The 17,630-nt window shown below is 53.3% G+C and overlaps 8 protein-coding genes across 8 annotated transcripts; 4 read left to right on the top strand and 4 right to left on the bottom strand.

Annotated features, from left to right (window-relative positions):
• Window positions 1–27: 27 nt before the first annotated feature.
• Window positions 28–2,522, bottom strand: SETTUDRAFT_152235 (uncharacterized protein; the record flags this gene model as incomplete). The annotated part of the gene is made up of 2 exons (XM_008029709.1): window positions 28–2,347; window positions 2,394–2,522. The coding sequence occupies 2 exons, from the start codon at window positions 2,520–2,522 to the stop codon at window positions 50–52; spliced, it is 2,427 nt and encodes an 808-aa protein (XP_008027900.1). The 3' UTR covers window positions 28–49.
• Window positions 2,523–2,714: 192 nt separating this feature from the next.
• SETTUDRAFT_152233 (uncharacterized protein) lies at window positions 2,715–3,329 on the top strand (the record flags this gene model as incomplete). Its single annotated transcript, XM_008029708.1, has 3 exons — window positions 2,715–2,755; window positions 2,808–2,972; window positions 3,023–3,329. The coding sequence occupies 3 exons, from the start codon at window positions 2,715–2,717 to the stop codon at window positions 3,138–3,140; spliced, it is 324 nt and encodes a 107-aa protein (XP_008027899.1). The 3' UTR covers window positions 3,141–3,329.
• A 211-nt stretch (window positions 3,330–3,540) lies between these two features.
• SETTUDRAFT_111810 (uncharacterized protein) lies at window positions 3,541–6,350 on the top strand (the record flags this gene model as incomplete). The annotated part of the gene is made up of 2 exons (XM_008029707.1): window positions 3,541–4,306; window positions 4,540–6,350. The coding sequence occupies 2 exons, from the start codon at window positions 3,541–3,543 to the stop codon at window positions 6,348–6,350; spliced, it is 2,577 nt and encodes an 858-aa protein (XP_008027898.1).
• A 609-nt stretch (window positions 6,351–6,959) lies between these two features.
• On the top strand, window positions 6,960–9,107 carry SETTUDRAFT_132500 (uncharacterized protein). The gene is made up of 3 exons (XM_008029706.1): window positions 6,960–7,079; window positions 7,141–7,487; window positions 7,546–9,107. Exons 1-3 carry the CDS (start codon window positions 6,984–6,986, stop codon window positions 8,828–8,830), a joined length of 1,728 nt encoding a protein of 575 aa, XP_008027897.1. The 5' UTR covers window positions 6,960–6,983; the 3' UTR covers window positions 8,831–9,107.
• Window positions 9,108–9,606: 499 nt separating this feature from the next.
• SETTUDRAFT_29258 (uncharacterized protein) lies at window positions 9,607–10,626 on the top strand (the record flags this gene model as incomplete). The annotated part of the gene is made up of 1 exon (XM_008029695.1): window positions 9,607–10,626. The coding sequence occupies one exon, from the start codon at window positions 9,607–9,609 to the stop codon at window positions 10,624–10,626; it is 1,020 nt and encodes a 339-aa protein (XP_008027886.1).
• Window positions 10,627–10,886: 260 nt separating this feature from the next.
• SETTUDRAFT_111856 (uncharacterized protein) lies at window positions 10,887–12,535 on the bottom strand (the record flags this gene model as incomplete). The annotated part of the gene is made up of 2 exons (XM_008029705.1): window positions 10,887–12,315; window positions 12,375–12,535. 2 exons carry the CDS (start codon window positions 12,533–12,535, stop codon window positions 10,887–10,889), a joined length of 1,590 nt encoding a protein of 529 aa, XP_008027896.1.
• Window positions 12,536–13,440: 905 nt separating this feature from the next.
• Window positions 13,441–14,009, bottom strand: SETTUDRAFT_29256 (uncharacterized protein; the record flags this gene model as incomplete). Its single annotated transcript, XM_008029694.1, has 2 exons — window positions 13,441–13,670; window positions 13,739–14,009. 2 exons carry the CDS (start codon window positions 14,007–14,009, stop codon window positions 13,441–13,443), a joined length of 501 nt encoding a protein of 166 aa, XP_008027885.1.
• Window positions 14,010–14,233: 224 nt separating this feature from the next.
• Window positions 14,234–15,461, bottom strand: SETTUDRAFT_29255 (uncharacterized protein; the record flags this gene model as incomplete). Its single annotated transcript, XM_008029693.1, has 2 exons — window positions 14,234–14,394; window positions 14,453–15,461. 2 exons carry the CDS (start codon window positions 15,459–15,461, stop codon window positions 14,234–14,236), a joined length of 1,170 nt encoding a protein of 389 aa, XP_008027884.1.
• Between the last annotated feature and the right edge of the window lie 2,169 nt (window positions 15,462–17,630).

The raw sequence follows: 17,630 nt of genomic DNA, 5'->3' as shown, positions 1-17,630 counted from the left end.
TTCAATGCATATATGCCCAGCTACATCTTTCTCACCAATGACATGTCTTCTAGGACGCTACCCCTTCCACATTGAATACCCGCACCGACGTATCATCGCTCGCAACCGCAATCTGCTGCGCCGCCTGGCCCTCTCTGCCGGGCCGCCAGACAACCTGGTTAATCGTCTTGGCAGGCAACAAATGCGGCTGAACCGTGGCAACGCTAACCTGATCCAACGCCTCAGACGACATGCTCCCGATGCCCAGCTCTCCGTTTTCCGTGCCAAACGCAAAAGTAATGTTCTTGTCCGCCATGACTGGATTACACGCCACAGCTGTAACGGGCGCGTTGGCCGCCACGCTGGCTTTGAGCTGCACATCGGTGTCTGTAATCTGCCACATCTTGACGCTCTTGTCGCGGCCCGCAGTCATAAACGTAGCGTGTGGCTGCTGCAGGGGTGTCCACGCAGCATCGAGAATCATGCGGGAGTGGCCCTTTGGATTGGCGTGTTTCTGCACATACAGCGCTGCGTCGTCGTCGCGGCGCTCCCACAGCACCCACTGGCGGTCGCGGCCGACGCTGAGCAGGAACGAGTCGTCGGGCGAGAACTCGAGCGCCGTGACGGTCAGCGAGTGCGCTTTCAGCGGGGGCTTGACTTCCAGCCACTCGGTCGTGTCGTACAGGCGGATGACAGCGTGGTCGATGGAGCTCGCGCGGCACGCAGTCGCCACGAGGCGGGCGTCGCGGCTGACGGCCAAGGCGGAGATTTCGTAGCCGTGACCGTACAGTTTCTCCGTTTCGGGCCACAGCAGGTGGCGCGCGAGGTGGTCTTCAAAAGGGGGCTGGTGCAGGTCGAGCGTGGATTTGCGGACGACGGACGAGGGGTCAATGGCGTCGCGCTCGTCATTGTCGTCTTGGTTGCCGTTTTCAGTGGCTTCGTCGTCGCCCACGGCTTGGATGGCTTTGTTCGAGAGGCCCAGAACGGGGATGTTGGCTGCGTCGGGGAGGTCCGCTGATGTCGTCGACGTCTCGATGTTGCATAGGTTCTGCAGCATGTGCGCTACGCCTTTGGGTTCGTCGAAAACACGGAGCAGCTTCTCGTCTGCACCGGACACAAACTGCGTGTTGGAGATTGCTTCGATGCAGTTAAGATCGTAGCCGTGGATCTGGGGGCGCGAGAACTCGTGCCACGAGGGGGGCTTGTCGTCGCGCTTCCATTGCGAGTATAGACGCGATGTCTGGTCTGTTCCCGTGGTGAGCAGATACGAGCCGTCTCTTGACCACGACACGCCCTTTACTTCTCGCACATGGCCGGTGACGGCGACTTGCTGCGTCCACATGTCGTCGGCAGGGGAAAACGTCCACTTCCTCCAGCTACCTGTGCGGCCTAGCGACACGACGGTATTGCCGTCTGGCGACCACAGGCCGATCCAGAAACCTCCTGCGCTGCCGGTAGCACTCGTGGATCCCTTTTGCGCGCTGATTTCGCCCAGCCGCGTGATGCAGACCCATACGCCGGACGTGGGATCAGACTCCCAGATGGACAGGGAGTTGTCTTCCGAGGTGGATAGCAGTTGTAGCTTTCCGTTGCGGTGCCGCCATGATGCTTGGTAGATCCAGTCTTCGTGTCCCAGGAGCAGAGCCTCGAATGTGATGGAGTACTTGGACGTGGCTGAGCTGATCCAGTGTGCTTTGTTCGACAGTGACTTTCCAAAGCCGCCCAAAGCCGGGTCGTTGAGTGCGGTGCTGGCTGCAGGGAGTTCGTCGCCGCGGTGAAGTCGCCAGAGACGAATGTACTTGTCTTGACTTGCTGACGCAAGTAATAGGTCGCTATTTGCATCCGATGTTTCTCTGGTGAATGCTAGTGCGCGGATCCATCCTTCGTGTCCCGTCAGCGTAGCCGAGAGCTGGAATTGAGTGTCTCGAGAAACGAATATCTGGATGGTGCTACGAGTCCCTGCTACCGCCAACACTGACGACGTATCATCTAGTGTGGCGAGTGCTAGATTCAATGGAAAGTATTTCGGTGAAAGCGTGATAGTCTGCACGAGTTCCGCGTCGATTGAAGCAAAGCCGGAGTCGTGGACGAGCCTCCAGATCTTGACCGTGCCGTCCGAAGAACCAGTAGCAAACGTGTCTGATCCCGATAGTGTTGCAATGCGCGTGACGGGCTGTTGATGCTCAGATATCGTTTTTACACATTCAAAGCGGTCACTTTTCTGGCCCCGCCATATGCGGATGCAGTTGTCGGCTGATCCACTGAGCAAAACCGAAACATCTGGCGATAGAGTAGGAAAAAACTTGACTGCATTCACGGCTTTGGCATGTCCACTCAGTATCGCCTGTACGCCGCGTAGTCCTTCATCCTGTCCTGGTGAGTGAAAAGTACGTCATGGTCGCTGTTCCACTCACTTGAGGATCCCACAGCGCAATATTATTGTCAGCGCCAAAAGCCAAGAGCTGCGAGCCAGCGTCGTCCCAGTCGGCCGCAGCAGGGTTCCGATTGCCGCCTGTGGCTATGAAGTCGGGAGACACATGCATTGTTGGTCGTGGTGGTCGCGGGCACTGCTGCATCTAGTCATCGCGCGTAAGGATTTCTTTGGCGCTAGTCTCGCTTAGTGCCGGTAAGGCGCATCGTCGCCCTCTTCTTCGCTGCATGCGCGGCATCCGATCTCTGCAACACTGGCGTCTTGCATTTCGAAAGTCTTGCTCGGACATTAGTCACCCCCAGATATGTCGAGCGATGACACCCTTTCGATAACAGTCGAGTTCAGGTACATTCCCAAATGCATGCTTTGCGTGCCGCCATGTATTGACTCCCCGCAGCGGAGGACTCGAGATTCTCTTTGCCAACCAGAAAAAGTACAATCTCTCGCTGCCGGCCAAAGACGAATTGGGCCAGCCTGCAAATATTGCATACCTCGTGAGACATCTCTGTGGCAATGTCATGAAGGATCCGCGCAAGGAGTTGTTTGTATTGGACGATACTGTGTAAGTGCGGATATTCTGTCACATGGCAGTCTACTAATGTGTTGGGTCAGACGACCTGGTATTCTGGTACTTATCAACGAAGCAGACTGGGAGCTGGAAGGAGAAGACAAGTATGAAGTGCAAGAGAGAGATCACATCATGTTCGTTTCCACGCTCCATGGAGGATGAGGAACGTATGTTGCGCAGAAAACCTAAGGTCTTATTCACCAACACTTTTTTTGTGTATATAAATATTTTCCTCGCCATTCCGACGTGTAGAGCTCGCATGATATGACGAGAATCAAGGAACAATCAGCCCGCTCTGATCCGGCTTACATAAGTCAAAATACACTGAAGGTCGAATCGGATCACTTCTGCACGACAGCTGGCTGACACTATTACCCACCTTGTCGCTTACGCTGACAGCAGCTTATACCGTGGTGGTTGCCTTATAAGTTTTCTCCCTCTGCTTGGGCTGATTTTGACTACACTTCTAAACATTGCGCTTACGACGTGGGTAATACGAAATTCCTCGAGTGACCCTGAGGCGCCTTGCATATCTCTATACCCTGGATATAAAAACCTGGAAATGACTCGACTCGAGGCCCTACCGGCGCACGTGGATCCCTCGATTGTCTACATCAGCGATGGCTTCCTGGGGCTCGGCGCACTGGGTTACACCATCTGCTACGTGCTCATGACACGTCAGTCCATACGCGATGGCACTTATGCAATGCCCCTGTTCTCGCTCGCCTTCAACTTTGCCTGGGAAATTGTCTTCGGGCTGTTCGTCGCCATGGAGATTGAACACAAGCTAGTCTTCATCATATGGATGGTCATCGACCTGGGACTAGTATACACCGTAGTTGTGTACGGTGCGAACGAGTGGAAACACGCACCAGCCATCGGTAGGAATATCGGCAAGATCTTCGCAGGTATGCTGGCATGGTGGTGTGCTGCGCTGTACGCTCTCAGCACCTGGTGGCTTTCTGTCGAGAACCCGATCAATCCCAAGGCCGGCAAGGCATATCGAGGGGTTGACGGCATTGACGCAGACGAACTTAGCTTTTGGACTGTGCTCGCCGCGCAGGTTGTGCTCAGTGTCGCGTCGCTGGGGCAGATCATGGCCAGGCAGAGCACCCGCGGGTCTTCGTACGGGATATGGACGACTAGGTTCCTTGGTAGTCTTTTGGGGCTGAATGTGAATTACGGGTACTGTTGGTGGGTGTGGCGCGAACCGCATACTTACTATACGCATCCTCTCGCGGTGCTGATGATGGTTACCTGGGTTGTAGCTGATCTGGGCTACCTTGCGTTGTTCTGCAAGCTGCAGCCGGCACAGGCGACTGTGGCGCGTAAGAAGAGATGACGAGAAATTTCATACTGTATGTACTTGATAGTTCTTGGGTGAGAGTAATCGGTTCGGAGCCACCTCCCCCGAGTTGCCATGGCAGGGTATCATGTGATTGGCTCTCCATACAGGGGCGTCTGCGGTAACGCTCCTGCACGTGTTACCTTGTTTGAGTGCCAAGACCAAGTCACGTGATGACGTGCAAGCGTGGCGACAGCCCAACGCGGGCAATTTAAGTTCATGCCACCACCTACACTCTACACATCAACAACAGCCATTCAGCCACCCAACACTCCATGTCGTCAGATGATGAGGACCTCAAGCTTGCAATGGCAATGTCGCTTCAGCAGGACGTTATGGACGCCCCGCAAAACGCCACAGCGCCCGCCAGCGAGCCGATCGACCTTGTTTCTGACACGGACGATGAAAACGACGAAGACCTCAAACGTGCCATTGCCCTCTCTTTGCAGGAAAGTGCAAATAATGACGTTGCGCAGCCGCTTGCCAAAAGCACACCGATAACTGCATCGGCCATGACAGCCTCAAGCTCCATGGGCATGGATCGGAAAGCCATGGAACAAGAACGCCTAGCAAGGCTTGGAAAACGGAAGCGCGAGCCGTCTCCAGACGTACCTTCGAAGCAAGCATCTAAACCAATGCCAGGATCAGGATTGTCTACTGGAGCATTGTTACAGTTTCCCAGTGGAGCTATCAAGCGGACTTTTGCCGCAAAACACCCCAGGACCGACGACATCACTATTGATGAAGTTTTGCAGGCGTCAAAAATCCACACCGCCGTCATCAGCTCCTTTATGTGGGATGCAGATTGGCTGTTCAAGAAGTTGAGCCCCATCAATGTCAAGCAGATATGGGTGATGAATGCAAAAGGCGAAGACGTGCAGCAAAGGTGGAGGAGAGAGATGGAGGAGACGGGTGTACCGAATCTGAAGATCCATTTCCCACCCATGGACGGCATGATCCACAGCATGCACAGCAAGTTTATGCTGCTCTTTGGCCGAGAGAAGCTGCGCGTTGTGATACCAACGGCAAACATGACGCATATCGACTGGGGAGAAGTTGCAAATGACTGGCAGCGTGGTGTCATGGAGAATTCTGTTTTCTTGGTCGATCTGCCACGCAGAGGGGACAGTTCGGTTGGCAAGAAGGAAGACCTCACGCGCTTCGGACAAGAGCTGTTGTATTTCTTAGAGATGCAAAAAGTCCCAGAGATGGTGGTGGAGGGCGTTTTGAAGTTTGACTTCTCAGCGACTAGTCACTTGGCTTTCATCCATTCGATGTACGATCGCCGACATGACACACCTTGTTCTTGGCTAACACGTTGCAGTGGCGGTTCGCACAAGACTGAGCTACCTTCTCGCCCTACGGGTCTGCCAGGCCTCGCAAAAGCTATTCGGGACCTACAGCTTGACAATGTTGAGCGGATAGAGCTGGACTACGCAGCATCCTCGCTCGGCGCTGTCAACGACGCTTTCTTGTCGCGAATCTACCTTGCAGCGTGCGGGGAGTCGTTCACGACCAGCACACGGACCGTGCCCGATGTTCGCAATCACATACGAATATACTTTCCCACGAACGAAACTGTTGAGAAGAGCGAGGGAGGCCCCGAGTGCGGTGGCATTATCTCGTTGGCGCGGCAATACTACAATGCAGTCTCGTTTCCAAAAACGTGCCTCCGCAATTACGAGTCGTCGCGACGAGGCATGCTATCGCACAACAAATTGCTGTTCGCACGTGGGCGCAAAAAGGATGGAAAGCCGTTTGCGTGGGTGTATGTTGGATCGGCCAACCTGTCTGAATCGGCATGGGGTGGGCAGAAGGTGCTAAAACGCGGAAACATGGGAAGTCTCAATATTCGAAACTGGGAGTGCGGGGTGGTGGTGCCAGTGCCGCACGACAGGCTCGCCGGATCGGACGTGGATGACGATGGCGTACCGTCGATGGGGGTGTTCGCGGGCACTGTCGAGGTTCCCTTTCGATTTCCGGGAGACGGATATGGGGACCAAGCACCGTGGTTTCTCAGGCTGTGATGGAGGAGGCGCTGGCTGGTCTGATGTGGCGGTGCTGGTCATGCGTGCTTCGTCCGGATGTGTGCGGCGGTAGCGTTCGGGCAAACGACTCACCACATAGACACAGCAAGAGTCATAGACTGTCGACAGGACGTCAGCCACGAGACACTGCCGGTGAGGTGCCAACGTCATGGACGGGCCAGGCCGGGGGCTGGACTCGATTGGCGAGTTGCTCGGATGGTCCGTACATATGGTGGGTAGCCTATGGCGAAGGGCGACGCGGGCTGGGCTGGCGTCGAAGAGATGGATGCTAGGCGCAGATCGTAGGGTGATATTGCACAGTGGCCGGACCAATTTCGGATAGCGCGGGCGTTCGGGGGTTATGCTGACTGCGATACGCCCGCTCACCCCCCCAGATTCCGTCGGAGCAGTGAGCAGACATGACTGGCAGAACCTGCTGCGGGACCGTCACGCTTGAATGCGCAATATGATAACACAACACCGCTTCAGCCTGGGTTGATACATGTGTCGTTGCCGCCCTCCACCCTCATGTCGGACCAGTCTGAGCCCCGCAAGCGCCCACCCGCCTCTGGACATGCATTCGCCAACACGCCTGCTGGCCAGCTGCCCGAGGGAGTTTCCATCGCGACGCCTATGCACACTTTCTTTACGTCACCGGCGCGCTCCCACCCCGATGCTGCGCAGGCCAAAGAGCTTCCGCTGCACCTCATCCACCTGATTCTCTCACACGTATGTCGCCGTTGGACTCGCCCCGTCAACCGCGCGACGCCCCAGCTGACTGCCACGAAAGCTTGACCATGTTGGCGACCTGGCGCGCGTTACGCGCACTTCGCGCCTCTTCTACTACATGACACTGCCGCGCCTGTACGAGCATGTCACGCTCCACGCCTACTCGGAAATTCGCTACATTGACGGCAGGCCCGAAGGCTACGGCAATGGCAGCCCCTTTGCCATGGGGCTCAATACGCTCGTCTCACGCAGCTTTGGCAACTATATCCAGACGTTCCGTGTCCTGGGCGACTGGCGAGAGCACGATCTCCACGACTACAAGCAGGGCCGCGTGCCAGACAACAGCATGGTGCTGCAGGTGGCCATGCGCGCCGCCCTCGACCGCATGAATAAGCTCAAGAGTTTTGCGTAGGTAGCATGGCGGCACACTACTCAGACGCATTGCATTGCTGACACACATACATAGCTGGCAGTTGAACACACCACTGCTGCAGACGGTGTACGAGGGCCTCATGGGCAAGGCGTCGCTCGTGTCTCTAACCATTCGCTGCCAGGCCCGACGCACCCCACGCCCGACGACCATTGTACCCCCGCTGCCCAACCTCCAGACGCTCGTCGTCTACGATCTCGATCCCTTGTGTTATCCCGACGACATATCCTTGCTTATGCTGGGCTCCAAGAAACTCGAGAATCTCACGCTGCATTGGAGCCCGCGTATGCGAGCCGAGGGCGAAGAATCAGTCAACCTCTTGTCCATATTTGGCCGCTGCATAGCTGCCAGATACTCAGTGCCCATCAAGCGCCTTCACATGTACAACCTGTACACTCGCTTGTCCAGCCTCGATTTCCACAAGATCCTCAACTTTGACTCTCAAATCGAGGCCACGGTCATCAACTGTGGGGGCTCTGATCCTAGCACAGTTTTCACAGACACTTCGTGGAAGGTCCATGGCAGTCTCCCTGCTTCGCGCAATCTGAAGATGATACGTTCCGATAATGCGGACAAGGACAGCGCTATTGGGTTGGGCAAGTTTACCGGCCTGGAACGCATATACATTATAAGCAATACGCGAGGGACCGGTGCTTCGTCGAAACCGAACAGTACTACCCCGACGCCCTCAACGCCATCAAACATGACGCCCAGCGTAAGCAATGGATCGGGTAGCGCCAACGGAACGCCGAAATTGGCACATGAACAACTCTGTCGCAGTGTTGCAAGCGATTATCTCGCTGCCATTCAAACCAACCACCGCACAGTGCGCCATCTACTCCTTTCGGATTGCTGGATCTTGTCCGACGACGCTATATTCAGACTCTGTCAGCTTTGTCCAAATCTGGAGCAGCTTGGTTTCGCCAGCTCTGTCCCAGCGCTCGAATCCCTACGCCAAGTATTTGCTCTTGTGCCCAAGTTGTGGGTTGTGCGGTTTTTGATGCGTCGCGGTGGCGAGGCGTGCGAGAAGTTTGACCTGTTGGAACCTGAGATGCATGCTTTCGCAATGGCAACGGAGCTATGGCGGCCAGAGTACAAAAACATCAAATATGTTGGCTTTGGTCATGACATCATTTACAAGCTGGGTGATGTTTATTTTCCACCCAAGAGTAAAGTGCCGCAGCCAGATGCCCCTGACAATAGCCTGAATGCGAGAAGAGCTGGGCCAATAAGGAAGTTCCAAATTGTGAGCAGAGAAAGCGTCCAGCACATTGAAATTTGGGGCATGGATACTATCGAGTTTGATCCCGCCTCGACTTGAGTTCTGGTTGCCAATATGTCAGAGTTTCGAGGAGCAGTCCAACTACAACAAGGCGCCTTGGTGAATGCAGAGCCGTTCACATGCGTGCGCATCGATACCACTTTCCCGTGGAACAACCATCATGCCGGCCATTGCCTTGAACAGAGTCGCATGCAAGCCGAGACAAATCCAGAGAGCCTTCAGCGTTCAGCGCAAATATTCCAAAGGCTTAGTGTTCAGCTGTCAACCTACGCGACAGCAGGTCACTGCCACCAGTCCTGCAAGGACCGGACACCACACCACTCAAATGCATTTTTTGCGGGACGGATATAAAAGTTACAATAGATTGACTCTTTGTACTGTACAGTACGATCATGCGTTACTGTACGGTGCATGCGCAGTAGAATTTCGAACAAGATCGTCTTCTGGTCTACTAGGATCCTATCGTCTCGTCCTGTCCACGTTTCGGGCATGGTGAGCTGTTCTTTGTCTAGATCTACGTCGTTGTCACGTCTTATTTGCGCTGCTTCGTTCTGGTTCTGGTGAAATCTTGGGCTTAGGATCTCTCCCTCTACAAGGCCATGGCAAACAATGGGAAACTAACGACGATTGTTTCCGATGTGTATATATAACTCCTCCATCTCTTTAGCACACAGCATACCGACCCGCGCATTGGAAGGAGATACTACGCAACCAGCTGCCCAAGTGGATCGTGGCACATAGCCTCCAAGCAACCCCGCTACTAGCACAAACAACAATATCAGCATAGCGCTGGAAAGCCTAGCAACGACTCTGACATGGCCTCTACGAATACTCCCAAAGACGTTGACGAGGAATACGTGGCGGTAAGCAGAGCAGGCGATGGTGTTTGCGGCAAAGTAACCTTCTGCATCCGCAGGCCTCACGCCTCCAACGACGCCAGCCAACGCACCACCATCGTCGCCGTCAAGATGGCCGAAAACGAGATGCGCCATGCCAACATTGCCCAGGAGATCCAGGCGCTCCAGCACATCAAGGACATCATGGCTGACGCCCGTTATGCCGACATGCAGAAACACATTCTCACCCTGCTCGACTTTGACCCGCCCGTACCAAACCAAGGATCACTCTGGCTCACGACCAACGCCGTCTGCGGCTTCAATCTCGAGCAACTCGCTCACACAATAACAAATACCGCTCGGTCCTCCTCAAACGATGTCGAAAACGATGCAGTCATATCGCCCACGCTCCACGCAACTCTCATCCTGCACATCGCGCAGCAGCTAGTGCAAACCGTCGAGTGGCTGCACATGGTAGCTGATATCGCGCACCAGGACATCTTCACGGGAAACGTCATGCTGGATATGTCAGCGGGCTCAGCTAGTCCCTTGCCCACTGTCGTCGTTATCGATTTCGACTGCGCAGTCTCGCATCCTTCGCTCGAGCAGCGCGGCGCAGACCGCTCCTTCATCTACGAACTCTTGCACTCGCTCATGCTCGTGGGAGGCAGCACCAGCACCGACATTGGCGGCATCAACATCATGCTGTCCAGGCTGCAGGACGCTGCGTCTGACGCGGGCTTCGGCCGCCTCTGGTCACACTTTGTCGAAGTGCTGGCTCAGAATCAAAACAGAGTCCCGCGATCAAACACCATGGGCTTGGCCGAGTTCCAGACGCGGTTTGCCGCGAGGATTGTGGCGTTGGTCCAAAGCGTTAGCCACGAGGACAGGCAGAGGGTGCGTCGCCTCGGACAGAGGGTTATGACGCGGTTTGTCAAGTTTCCTGGAGAAGAGAAAATTGAGGCTGTTCTGGAGGGACTGGAAGGAGGCATAGCGTAGGTGTGGAAGATGAGGTGTGTGAGGAGGAGGGTTGTTTAGAATGTGCAAGCATTTCCAGGTGTTTTGAAAGGAGTAAAAAAAAGGGGGGGGAGGAAGAAGTGTGAAGTTTTCGGCCATGTCCAACTGACATGTAGCTACGAGCGCATGTTAAGCATTAATTCTAGGAGAAGAAGCAGGTACCAAGACGTTGTAAAGTGGGGATTGAAAACAGTGGCAGAACCAAGCTGTAGTAATTTCAGAGGCACCAGGCGCGAGCCTGTCTACATGAGCGTATCTAACCCTTCTTCATCATGCAGCTTCAATGCGCTCTTTTCCCTCTCCAAAAACAGATCCTGCTCAACCCTGCTCTTGGCCACGTCGACAAACAAAAAGAGCCACGCGGCGCTCGCCACGCTCAGTGCAAACAAAAAGTAAAACGGACTACTGTTGTTGCCGGTATCATCAATAATGGCGCTGCTAACCAGGGGTCCGATAAAGGCGCTCGTTTTGCCGACAACGGAGAACAGGCTGAAGAAGAGGAACTCCTTGCCGCGGGGCGTGACTTCGGAGATCATGGTTTGCGAGTAGCTGTACCAGGGGCACACGACGAGGCCGTAGAAGACCTGGTAGACCCAGACTTCCCATTTGTTGTGGAAGCCGAAGCGGTGCGTCCAGATGCCGATCATGCCCCAGCCGTCGAGCAGGACGATACACATGGCGACGACCATGAACATTGTTTTGGTCGAGAGGCCATAGGCCTTTTGGATGCGCCAAAAGGCTGCGATACGGATGGCTTGCGCGGCGATGCCGACAATGAGCAAGTAGGTGAGTTCCAGGCTGTTGTAGGCCACGATTTCGTTCTGCAACGTGCCGATAACAGTGACGGTAGTGTTGAGGCTGTCGCCTAGAAGAAAATAGCCGACGAGGTATGCGAGACTCTGGCGGAGTTGCCAGATCTGCTGCGCGGCATAACCAAGTTGTTTGAGGCCTGCGAAGATGATGTTTGTGCGGCCGGGATCCTGACCGGGTCGTCGTTTTTCGAGAATAAACCATGGGATTGCACAGAGAATCCATACGCCTGTGGCAAATGCTATCAGAACGGAGAGGCCCCAGTTGTTATTTTGCGTGCTGTCGTTAACGCGGAGCCCAAACATGATGCCTACGATGACGGCGAGGATGAGTATCTCAAAGACGGATTGCGTGTAAAAGGCCGTGTTGGAGAGCTCATTTCGCTTCATCATGTCGGCGAAATCATACTCTGCACGGGTAATCTTGCCTTCGGCAAACTCCTCCGCTTTGAGGCGTAGTTCTTTAGTGTTTCGCGCGAGGCCGGGAAACGCCGCAGTCCAGAAAGTGATGGTCGTCTGGTAGGCAATGAGGCCGACAATGTAGAGGGCAACACCCGCATGCCATTTGTCTTCGGTATGAACGCCTAGCCAGCCAAATCCAATGCCAAACGCGATGATGGAGAGACAAATGAGAATATTGGGTCTCCAAGTTCCAAAGTCGGCGAATGAACCCAGAATCAGGAAGATGACAACCTGAAGGGCAAAGCTGATGCCGTTGGATAGTAGCACAATGGAGTTGATTGTGCGGTCCCGGCCCATGAAATACAGAATCTCCGAGTCGCCGGCAGCCTGGTACATGAGGTTTTGAAAGGCCGTAGGGCCAAAGTTGAAGAGCGTGAGACCGTTGTCTCCTACATAGTAGCTGTCGTCTGGTCATTAAGGCGACTCAACATGTCGTGCGCCCAAACCACGATTACCTACCAGTAGTACGCCCAAATTTCGCGCTTTGTTGTTTCGTAGCGCTCGTCGAATTGATCGGGTGCGACGGGGGTATCGGCGTCGACTGGGACGTCGACGGCGCCCTTTGTGGGATCCTCAGCGAGCGCACTGAGCGGCGCCAGACCGGGCTCGTTGGACGCCATGAGGGATTTGGGGTGGGAAAGACTTGTACGTCCAGCATTGCGCGGCTCGAAAGCTTTTGTACTCACGCCAGCCGTCGCTAAGCAAGGCCCTAGTGATTTGCCATGTCCTTATCTGGAGATACCAAGGTCGCTCCATGGCAGAGGCCATGGGGGGGGGGGCGAACATGCCCATGCCGAGAGCGCACAGCAATTCGGAAGGAATAGATAAGCGTCGGGCGAGCAGATGGAAGCGTGATTGGGGAGACCTAGCAAGGAAGATATGCAAGCGGTAGCCAAGCAGAGTTTGGGCGATACAAGATGTGGGGTGGAGGTTGCAGTGGAAAACCCTGAACCCTTGAGAAACTATGCTCGGAACGGAATGGCGCGCTTGCCGCCCACCGGAGCCGCCCACTCTGCGCGCCTGTACCGTGTGCTGTGCCCTCGAGACGGACATCCTTCCGACGCTGAATATTAAATAATTCAGTCTGGACAGAGGTTTGTAGCGGGCGCGGAGAACAGGTGCAGTTTGGTGGCGTAGTTCATCTGTTATCTGGACGCCGGGGAGAGCCCGAAACCCTATCCCAACCCCGCGATCTTAGCTCCATCGGCAACAAGCTAGCTCTTCTGACCTTTCAGTACATAGATTGAGGCATTCTCCCTTGCATTGAACTTCATGGACGGTACAGTATACGATAAGACCAGTAATGGCGACTTTCTTCCACCGCTCAAGCCCGCCTCCTATCCAAGACTATGCCGTCATATCGACCCACGACTGCAGAATACCGCAACCAAACTCAGTCCTTCATCATACCGGATGCCATGATTGATAGGATTCCAGAAACAAGCCAGCTTCTGACCCTGGAAGAGAGCTTCAAAAGACCGCCAAGGACTTTTGCAACAAGCCGGCTCTTCAAAAAAAAGAAAATCTAATCCAACGCCGTGTATGGTTGCCCTAGGACATGCGAGCACTTGGATATATCTGCATGCTCCATGGGACGTCTCAACACCAGATCCTTCCAGTCAAACCACACCACAAAGTCACAGATCTTCCATTCTTGAATGCTGCCACCCGTAAAGACATGCGTCGTGATGGTGTCTCCCTGGCTTGAGACGCTCCACTCGTTTTCGTCGAGATGGTATTTGTCGTTGGCTGAACCTAAGTACCGTTGTTTCCACCCTGAGACATCGGATTGTTCGGCATGGCAGGGCATCCCCAATATTCACTGCGGAACCCAACCTCGTTTGCTGGAGCTGTGGTAGCCATGAGCCCCTCGTTTCCAAAGCTAGACATAGTGCCAGTAGCTTGCATGGGTGTTAAGAACGGATCGGTAATATCGCTGTTTCCATACATTTGACCGTACATGGTTGTATCCAGCGGTGCCTGTGCTGTGCCATATACATTTTGTGCGACACCTATATCCAAACCGGGACGGAGAGTCTGGCCCTGATGTAGTTGAGGTTGTAGCTGCGAATGGTTGGGAACCTTGGATCCCATGTTGGCCGGCCTCATTCCTTGTACATATGGACGCTGCTGCTGAGGTGATGGACGACTTAGAGTTGGTTGAAACTCAAAGGGACTCCCAAGTTGTGAAGTCATGGTATTGTTTTGGCTGTTGTTAGATCCAGAAATACCGTTTTGCAATCGAGGGATTCGGCTGGGTGTAGAAGGGCCAGCTCTGGCATTTGAATTTGGCGATGAATGCTGCCCATGTCCACCGTTCAGCGTGACCCCCATGGATTGCTGGAAGCTTCTCTGCGGTGCGACCGCTGACATGACAACATTCGAATGAAAGCGTGGGTCCCGGGGATTTTGGTTGGCACTAGAGGGGACGCACTGCGTGCGGTCGCGCTGACAATCTTGTGGTCCCACATTAACACTCCTAAACATGGCTATTAGTCATGTCGCAATTGATGATGTGAAAGGTACAACTTGCCTACTAGCATCAAGCTTCCTCTTCTTGTTCGGGTCGGAGGCCTGTTGGAAGACATTTGGAAGATGCTGTTGCGTATCGGATGTCTGCATGTTATTGTGCATGGCACGATGCAGCTGCTGTCTTAGCAGCTCTAACTCTTTTTTTGCGGTTTCCAATTTCTTGTCCCTTGCGCACACCTCGGCCTCCAGAGCTTTAATTCTCGACTGCCAGTGAGTTTTGGCGTTTTTGAACTCTGTCTTATGGCTTTGCACAAGCTCTTTCTCCCGCTGATTGAAGTTGGCCTTGTTTTCTTCAATTTCGCTTTGCCATTTGGCTTTCATATCTTTGACGACGTCCGCTTTTGCAGCGTCTACTCGCGCTTGTAATTCTTCAGCAGTTGGTCTGCTCTCCATGGCTGCGGCCCTTTTTTGTTCCGCAGTGAGAGAAGATTTCAGGCTCAGCACAAGCTTCTTGAGATCAACCGTGGTTTGATCAAACTTGATTTTCATGGCAGCCTTCTCTTCTTGCGAAGATACAAAGCCAGCTTGCATATCGTTGAGTTGCCCTTCGAGTTCTTCAATCTTGCCCTTGCTCTCCCTCCCAAAATCTCTGTTGGACTTTTCGGTTTCAAGTTGTGCAATAGTAGCCCTGAGACTACGGAAGGACTTCTCAATCTTGATCATGTAATCTTTACGTCGAAAGTCCCGGTCTTTGATCTCTTGCTGAAGGTGTCGGACCTCGTTATAGGCGTGTAATTTCTCCGTGTAACGATCCTGCGCGCGCAGCTTCGCTGCTGCTGTCTCGTTTTCAGCTTCGGTGACTAGTCTGGCGAGATCCGCTTTCTCTCGCTCAAGCGTAGCAATCCGGCGCTCGAGTGGGGAGGTGTGGCTAGAACATGGTGCTGAAGGTGTGGGGGACTCAGGCAGTTCTTGAGGTGCCTTGCTAGGTTGAGACACTATGGGGCTATGGCATGAGGGTTCGGGTGGCGCTTCTGGAAGTGAGTTTCCATTTGAAATGCCGGACGCAGATTGCATTATGTTGGAAGGTATTTTGGGGTGCGCGAGAGAAATCAAAGGCGGTAGACAGGCCGGACGCCAGCTGATGTTCGAGGTACGGTCGCGCGCGGATCAACAGAATCGGGTGCGTTTGGGTACGTGGAAACCGGATATCGGATCTGAATGGCGAGCGCCTGCGATAGACCGGAAACCGGTTTTCGGTAGCAGTGAGGCTAATATCAGGGCAGTCAGCGTGGTTCTAAGTTTTTCTCTCACACCAAGATGGTCGGCTAGGTCCGTGGCGAAGGCAAGAGCTGAGGCAACTGTCGAATCTGGCTTGTGTGGCGAACGCTACAAGAAAGGCTACAGTACTGTCTTCCAAGGTATCGCTTCTCGAGACGTGAATGTATGGAGGGTGGCACGGAATCGGTCCAGAGTGCTGCAGCTACCTGCCTGCAGCTTTGAGGTTGAATCTAGCGGGTTGGAAAGGTGAGGGTAAAACTGGTCTTTCAGAGATGTGAAGGATACCTGGACGCTCGTATCCAAAAATAAATTCTTGTTTGCGTTGAACTTATTTGATTCGCGGACTGTGATGGCGCATTCATTCCCAGTGAAAGACAACCGTGGTTCACCTGGACCTGGTCACGTGGCTTGATGGTCTTGGAAAGGCAAGCACAACATGCCTTACTCCAACCGCACCTAAAGATAGCGTTCGAAGCATAATCAATTTATCTGCAAAGAGTATTGTTTCAAAGTTGAAATATGTAGATTATGGGACCTGGAACATATGTTAGTGCACCGCGCCCACTTGCCTGTTTGTTCTTTCGCGATCACTTGTGAGCAGGTACAATGAGGTGGATAAAGAAGATCCATTTCAATCCAGATATCATATATATGGAATGCAAGCAGAATACAAGTGCTTCTTTGTGCTGTGACTGTAGAAAAAACATGTATACGTAGCTCCATGACTGCTTTGGCTATACAGTCAGATGCCGGGACTCCCACCATGGGGCCTTATTCTTTCTTGGCTGCTACACATATGTGGTAAGTCACGGTTTTTGATGCTTAGAAATCCGTTGATACTCAATTAGGCCTGAGAGACAAAAGACTTATGGCCAGTCTATTCCTCATGCACAAGATTCGCCATGCGCTGGACTTCACGTCGCGAAAGCTTTACTCATAGCTTGAGAGGCACACACCACTACTAGTCACGATCATCATGGCCAATGAGTAACGCATGCAACTTGAGAAATGAGAGCAAGTGCTAAGCGCAGTAAAGAGAAGGTAGAAACAGGTTGGGGTGGTAAGAACAAGGATGCCGCTAGTGTCAGACTGGGTGACTTGTGCTTGGGAGTATGCTGATCTCAGCCTTGGCTTGCCCCGCATCTGCACGTCATCTCTGGGGGGAATAGCAAACCTAAACGCTTTTATACTCTACATAATGCATGCCGTATATCACTTACTACAACAGAACTAATAGTGTATCTAGGATTCAAATGTCTCTCCATGACCATTGATGTCAACTGCCTGTGGCTTGATTACTCCTCAGTCCCAACTCTGCAGTCGTATCGAAGAAGTTAGCACTACAAACGGCAAGAACTGAATCAGTTCATACAACAAGACGAAAAATCTCTTGTACTAATCACGAGATTATGATGTGATTAGAATATTACATTATAATCTGCCAAGCTGCTGTATCATACACCAAGCAGCTCACGAAACATTCTGCAGTCGCAATCGAAGAAGATATTACTGGAAGATTCGGAAATACGGAACCCCCTCTTTTTCATGGAGAGTAAGAAAGAGACTTATGGCTGCTTATGTGGGGAGAATGCATCGCACATTTGGGCCATGGCATCAGGATCCTGGCGGGGCGAAAGATGATACGCCTAACGGCTGACCGCGTGAATGAGGAGAATTATTGGATTAACCAACGGAATGTAAAGAGATGATGTGATGAGAAACATCTCACTTTGTGCTATTGCCGAGGGAGATAAGAGCTGATGAACGCCATCGGCGAATGAGAACCCGATCGTCATGACAACGCCAAGCGGATAGCCTAAATCCTACCAAGACATATCGTGGCAGTGTTTGAGATCAAAGACTAGTATTGGTAGAAGTCGTCTGGATGCTGATTGTTGGCAGGGCGGAACGTTTCAACTGCTACTCGCTCTTTTTGTGCATTGCTGATGGCAGTAAGCTGACACT

Source organism: Exserohilum turcica (assembly GCF_000359705.1).
Source record: "Exserohilum turcica Et28A unplaced genomic scaffold SETTUscaffold_30, whole genome shotgun sequence".
Classification (NCBI taxonomy): domain Eukaryota; kingdom Fungi; phylum Ascomycota; class Dothideomycetes; order Pleosporales; family Pleosporaceae; genus Exserohilum; species Exserohilum turcicum.
The sequence above is the reverse complement of the archived record's forward strand: the minus strand, read 5'-3'. Positions and strand labels throughout refer to the sequence as shown.

Excerpts from the sequence above, each read along its gene's own strand:
- SETTUDRAFT_132500 (XM_008029706.1), top strand. The coding sequence starts at position 6,984 with ATGCACACTTTCTTTACGTCACCGGCGCGCTCCCACCCCGATGCTGCG. Across the intron at positions 7,080-7,140 it reads TCCACCTGATTCTCTCACAC|CTTGACCATGTTGGCGACCT; the intron begins GTATGTCGCCGT and ends CTGCCACGAAAG. Across the intron at positions 7,488-7,545 it reads AATAAGCTCAAGAGTTTTGC|CTGGCAGTTGAACACACCAC; the intron begins GTAGGTAGCATG and ends ACACATACATAG.